At 46.2% G+C, this 6000-nt stretch overlaps 1 protein-coding gene across 2 annotated transcripts in view; it reads right to left on the bottom strand.

The window, feature by feature from the left end:
* Positions 1-987: 987 nt before the first annotated feature.
* The window catches only part of MYOM1 (myomesin 1), a gene marked incomplete at both ends in the record, with an annotated part of 139507 nt that continues 134494 nt past the window's right edge, over positions 988-6000 (bottom strand). For both annotated transcript variants that reach the window (XM_079717373.1, XM_079717374.1), the window contains 2 exons: positions 988-1281; positions 4102-4157. In XM_079717373.1, the coding sequence (XP_079573499.1) occupies positions 988-1281; positions 4102-4157 (350 nt within the window). The remainder of the gene's footprint in view (positions 1282-4101; positions 4158-6000) is intronic.

Below are 6000 nucleotides of genomic sequence, written 5' to 3'. Positions count from 1 at the left end.
TTAGGGGTAGGGGTGGGGAAGGTCCAAATTCCCTCAAGCAGAAGACGCTGCTGCAAGGGGCAGGGCCCAGAGCTGGCCGTTCTCTGAACTTAGAGTGACCATCCGGTAGTGCCCTTTATTCTCAGCTGTGGCCTTAGCGGCCAATTCTGGTGCTAGACGCCCCATGCCATCTTATTATCCTTTGTTGACACATTACGTGTGGTGACTCCGGGTATCTTAACAATGGAAGAGAGACCTGACGGATCGCCTGGTGAACTACCAGATGCACAGTGATGGAGCAAGTTCACACCTCTGAACTTCAACCAACCTGGATGCCTTATGTGATCGTGTTGTGAAGGCACTGCTTTAACCAAAAGGAATTTAAAATTCAGAAGACGTGTTACAAGAAGAGGCCAGAAAGGTCAGCCAGCAGAGGCCACCCAGCTGGGCAGCCAAACCAGTAAGAAGGAGAGAAGCACTGACGGGGGAGCTGAGGGGTGTGAACTGTTTATTAGGACCGAGAGCTTCCAAATCACCAGGCCGCCCACAGAACGCACACGGCTCTCGTTACAACACACGACACAGACTGGTTGACTTAACAGCTTGTCTTGTCTGACTGGATGCTGCCTCCTCACTGCGAACCAGGAGAACTGACTGCTGAAAGGCTGGCCGGGTCCCAGCGGCTCCACAGCACGTTTCTCCCACCCCCAATCAACGTCCCTCTGACTTTATCCTGGTCTTTGCCTTAAAACTGTTTCCTAACATTTGCGCTACCAGTGTTATTTTCTTAACACAATTTGTAGGTAAAGAAAAACGATTAAAATGTCATTAGTCGGTGCTTTCTTACATGAATAAAGATTTGACAATCCCCCCGGACCCCCAAAGCCAGCACAAAAATAGGGAGTAGGAAGCACGGAGACTTCCTTGCGCTCAGCTCGAACCCTTCGCACACACGTAGCCCGAGGCAGTGCGGGGTGGCTCGCCCCCCTCGGCCCACTCGCCCTCCGGTCACTTGGCCTTCTTGTTGCCCTTCGGGCGCTCCTCGGCAGCCTTCCTCGCCTCCTCCTCCGGGATGAACACGCTGACGGTGAAGTCGCTGATCTCCGAGCCATACTTGTTCTTCACGACCAGCCCATACTTGCCCGAGTCGGACGTTCTGACCCCGCTGATGGTGAAGTAGGCGGTCTTGCCGGCCTCGAACCTGAGGTTGCAGTGCTCGTCCGAGGCCAAGAGCTTCTCGTTCTTCAGCCAGGAGACCTCCGGAGTCGGGTCGCCCCACACTATGCAGGTGAGGTTAAGCGCCTGGAAAACAGGTTTCATGAGAGGGGAGGAGATGTATCAGATTAACGATCCAACTTGAAGCGTCCTTCTGGGGGCCGGCCTGACCGGATGGAGGATAAACCTAAACCTCCCGGGCCGGGCTGTGTGCACCTGTGTGAGTTACAGTTTGAAATCACACCTGAGTAGGTTTCTCTGGGGCCCTGGCTTTCTGGCTTTGGGAACATTTATCATCAAAGCCCCACAAAGGCATTTGCTTCCAGTTCCCATAAACACACAGATGCCTTTTTGCTCTAATGCGGCGTTTCGGACTCTGTCTCAGTAGAGAAATCTCCTCGTTGCCGTGATCTCCACCTGCTTGCTTTTGCATTTCGTTTGTGTCACCAGGCCCAGCAGCAGAATCCTAACAGCTGCTTCAGATAATGTGACTCATTTTCATATCCCATCGTCCTCATTTTATTTCTCCCCCCAAACCCACTCAAGCTGTTGCAGTTGCAGAGGTGCTCTGCCAGAATGTATTCGTAGTTCCTAATATTTTATTATATTACCATCTGTGCTGAAACCCTCTTATTTTAAAAGATCAATGTTTAGGCCTATAATTTTACTTTACTTTTTTGTTGAAATATGTTTTAGATAATCATAGATTCATATACAGTATAAGAAATAATAGATTCTGTATATTTTTTACCCGGTTTCCCCCAATAGTAATATTTTACAAAACTACAGTATAATATCACAACCAGTACACTGACATTGATATAACAGATTTCCCCAGCTTTTCTTGTATTTGTGTGTGTGTGTTTAGTTCTGTTCAATTCTATCACCTGTCTAGGTTCGTGTATCCACAACCTCAGTCAAGATACAGAACCCTTCCATCCCCATAAGGATCCCTCCTGCTGTCCCTTTATAACCACGCCCACTTCTCCCTCCCAAGCTATTCCTAACTCCTTGGCAACCACTAATCTGTTTTCCATTTCTCAAACTTTATAACTTCCAAAGCATTTTATAAACAGCATCATACAGTAATGTAACGTTTTGAGAGTGCCTTTTACACTGAGCATAATTCCTTGCAGATTCATCCAAGTCATTGCAGGTATCAATAGTTTGTCCCTCTCTATTGCTGAGAAGGGTGCCATGGTATGTATATACCTGTAAGGGTCATCTGGGCTGTTTCCAGTGCGGGGCTATTAGGAATAAAGCTGCTATGAACATTTGTGTACAGATTTTTATGTGAACATAAGTTTTAATTTCTCTGAGATAAATGCCCAGTAGTACAATTGCTGGGTCATATGGTAAATGTATATTTCATTTTTTTTAAAAGAAATTGCCAAACTGTTTTCCCAAGTAGCTGTATAATTTTGGTCTACATTTCCACCAGCAATGTAGGACTGATGCAGTCTCTCTGCATCTTCACCAGCATTTGTTGTTGTCACTGTCTTTTTATTTTAGCAATTCTGATAGATGTGTCATGATATTTCATTGTGGTTTTAATTAGCATTTTCCTGATGACCAAAGATGTTAAATTTACTTCACATTTTAAATTCCATTCTTGCATTTTTTTCTTACCTAAGTCCAGAAATTATAAGGAAAAGAGCTAGGGCTCACCATATACAGGGAAAAGGACAGCCTTCTATCTAGAAGGACCTTATATGATCACTTGTTACCTCTTCTGTAAGAGAGTCATTTAGAATTGGGTAGATATTAAGAAATTTGATTTCTTCCCATGATTAATTAGCACTTCTGACTGATTTATTCTGCAAACACATTTCAGCAAGAAAAATATGAGTCAAACTATTGACATTAAACTTATCCAAGCAGACCACGTGTATGTTCTGGGAAACTGTAATTTCGTGCATATTAAAACTTTTATCAAAACTAAACAAAACTCCCATGCACCTTAGGTGTCCAGGAAAACTATTACCTATACTATATATTTGAGTTATAGATCACAGAAAGCTGTCACATACATTCTCTCTCTTAATTCTCACTACCACCCAGTGAATTGAATATTTTGAACCTCATTAGATGAAGAAAATGGAAAATAGAATTTCAAAACAAAAGCAACCCTGCAGCAGTTGAGCTTAAAGTCAACTGTGGTCCTATTTTCCAGGCACGAAGAAACATAGCTGGATGAACTGACCTCTCATTAAAGCCTTAGATGTGCCAATGTGCCTCATCATCATAGTCCCAATCACCCATCATACGTCTTCATTGCCCTTTGGAGGTGGGAAAAGATGTTGTTCCACTACAAACACCCCTCCTCCTGTGACTGGCATATTAAATTTGTTTTAATGAAACATAGGGATGAAGAAAGTGAATCCAGGTTAGAAATTACGTTCACTGCTCTTCAGAGAGATTCTTATGGATCCAAGAAATACCAGTTTAAAACCAACTGGAAATAAATCAGTTTTCAGCTGAGAAGGGGCCTGTAGAAATTCACAGAGCAGCACGTTTCCCTCCAAAGGTGAGGAATCTCATAGGTCAGCCCATTTTCTACTAGTGTGAGAGGTTGCTTCTTCAATTATGTTCGTCACATAGTTATGACTGAACATTTCCTGCTTCTCCTGATGTTAAAGGGAAATCACTTCTGGAAAGAGACTAAGAGGTCTACATGTACCCACATCAGACAAACGTGCATCCTGATGTTTGACCTACAAAACATTAAGATGAGTGGAAAACTGACTGCATTTTGAACCTTGTATGCGGCTATTCTGAAGTCAGGCATAAGCAGCTGTGGCATACGATGAAGATGCTAGGATGCACCTTAAAAGAAGGAACAAAGTCTGGGCACTGGAACCCCTTCCTAGCGTGGAAGAATTGGGGACAGGAGTGCTCCATGCTTACCTTGCCCTCCTGGATGGTGACCACATCGGGGAGACCTCCCACTACCCGGGCGCGATCTGCAAGCACAGGCATTTCTGGTTAATCACTGAAACGATGAGCGCCAGCAATCACACGCACAAAGCCACCCAGCGGAACTCATTTTCCTGTTTAGTTTCCCTCTCCTTGCAGTTATTTTATACCTGCTTTCAATATGCAAAATAAGAAAATAATCCAGTAATTCTGAATGTTCATCTTCTTCACACACAGGTGCCTCTATCTGTACCTGAAATATCAACTTGAGGTCACTTTGTTGTATCGAGATCTGCTCTGTAACTTTCCTTGCTATTCTCAGCCCTGGCTCTCCTAGAGGCAGAGCGGATCTTGGCCTCTTTCATGGGCTTCTCTCTGATTCGAAAAGGTTACATAACTGGAGGCTGTGTGCCAGGGAGATCTGGAGGCTGGAGAAGATGTGGGCTTTCCTTGGGGCCTTCCCTAGAGAGTTCCCCTTCCTCATCTCCCGGGGGTTCTTGAAATGCTCTGCAGAGCTCCTGTCTATGGCTGAGGGGACAGGGGGTGGGAAGGGTGCTGAAATCCAGGGCTGACACCCACCCCCCCTCCCCCACAAGCCTTGTGCCGTGGGTGTGACTGCCTCGGCCCCAGGGAAGGACGCCTTTCTGTCATTCAGTCAACACTAACCCAGTAGCCACCACCCTCTCATTTTTAGCCTACTTCAGTGAATGTGTGGCTCTACATCCTTATTTCTATCAATACAATCCCTTCTCCAGTAAGTCAGGCCAGATCTTAGAATGAGTCTTAACTGCCTTCTCCTGCTGACTCCGTTGCCCTTACACCACTTGTGGGCCCAACCCATCACCTGGCCCCCTGCACCACCTGCTGTGTGGTATTAGGTGAGTCACGTCACTGTGTGGACCTCAGTGTCCTCATCGGTTGGGCGGGGGGCTTGCATTAAACCCATGGACATGAAGCTTCTAAACTCTGCTCCACGGCATCCATGGGATTCATCCTGACTCCACCGAAGATAATTCAGCTCTTACCTATTTTATATATTGGGAAGATTTTGTGGAAGATTTTGTTTGAACTAAGTGTTCTATGCAAATGTTTAAGAACACGGAGCTAGAAGGGCTCTCAGGTCTCTTCCGGCTCTAAGCTGCTGTGGTCCAGAGACCTCTGGAAGGAGCTCATTAACCAGAGGGAGGGTCAGGCTCCTTGTCCACAAGAGAGCTCAAGAACGGGCAAGGCCTGGCTCTGGCTCTGCCACTCTCCCGTTGCGCCTGGTGCTGGCCTCGGCCTCACAAGCTCCGGGCAGGAGCGGGAGGGAGGAAGGAAGGGGAAGGAGGGAGAAAGGGCTTGCAGGTCAAAGGTGAAAAGTTCCCTTCTGAGTGACCAGGAGCCACTGACAGGTGGACAACTCCACTTCTCACTCTTCCTCCTGGTTCCCTTCCACCCAGCTCAGGGTCAACCCTACAACTTTAACCCTCAACGGTTTTCAGGTTCTGCTCCCACACTGAGAAAGAACCTGAATTATCACGATGATTCGTCTGTGACTCCCGGGATCCTGTAGACTGAGTTCTAGAAATCTCTGTGTGAAGCACGGTTGAGAGAGGTCAGGAGTCAGCACAGTTTTAGGGACACAGGCTTGACTGCTGGGTCAGGGTCACTCAGCCTTATTCGGCCCTTCAGGAAAATGGGACTACTTGCTGGGGGACCAGCTATAGTGATTTACCTGATACCAAACCTACAAAGTTTCCTATTTTTTCTTCTCTTTAACATATATACATTTTTCTGACACATGGCGCCTGCTGCAAGCGATTAAAATCCTACTGTGTGATTTGCAGCCCAGAGATGTTCAAGTCAAGGCTGGGTGCCATTCTCACAGTGTAACCTGAAACCTTCTTTTCA

The sequence above is a fragment of the Hyperoodon ampullatus genome (assembly GCF_949752795.1).
Source record: "Hyperoodon ampullatus genome assembly, chromosome: 13".
Taxonomy (NCBI): domain Eukaryota; kingdom Metazoa; phylum Chordata; class Mammalia; order Artiodactyla; family Ziphiidae; genus Hyperoodon; species Hyperoodon ampullatus.
This window is presented reverse-complemented; position numbering and strand designations above follow the sequence as displayed.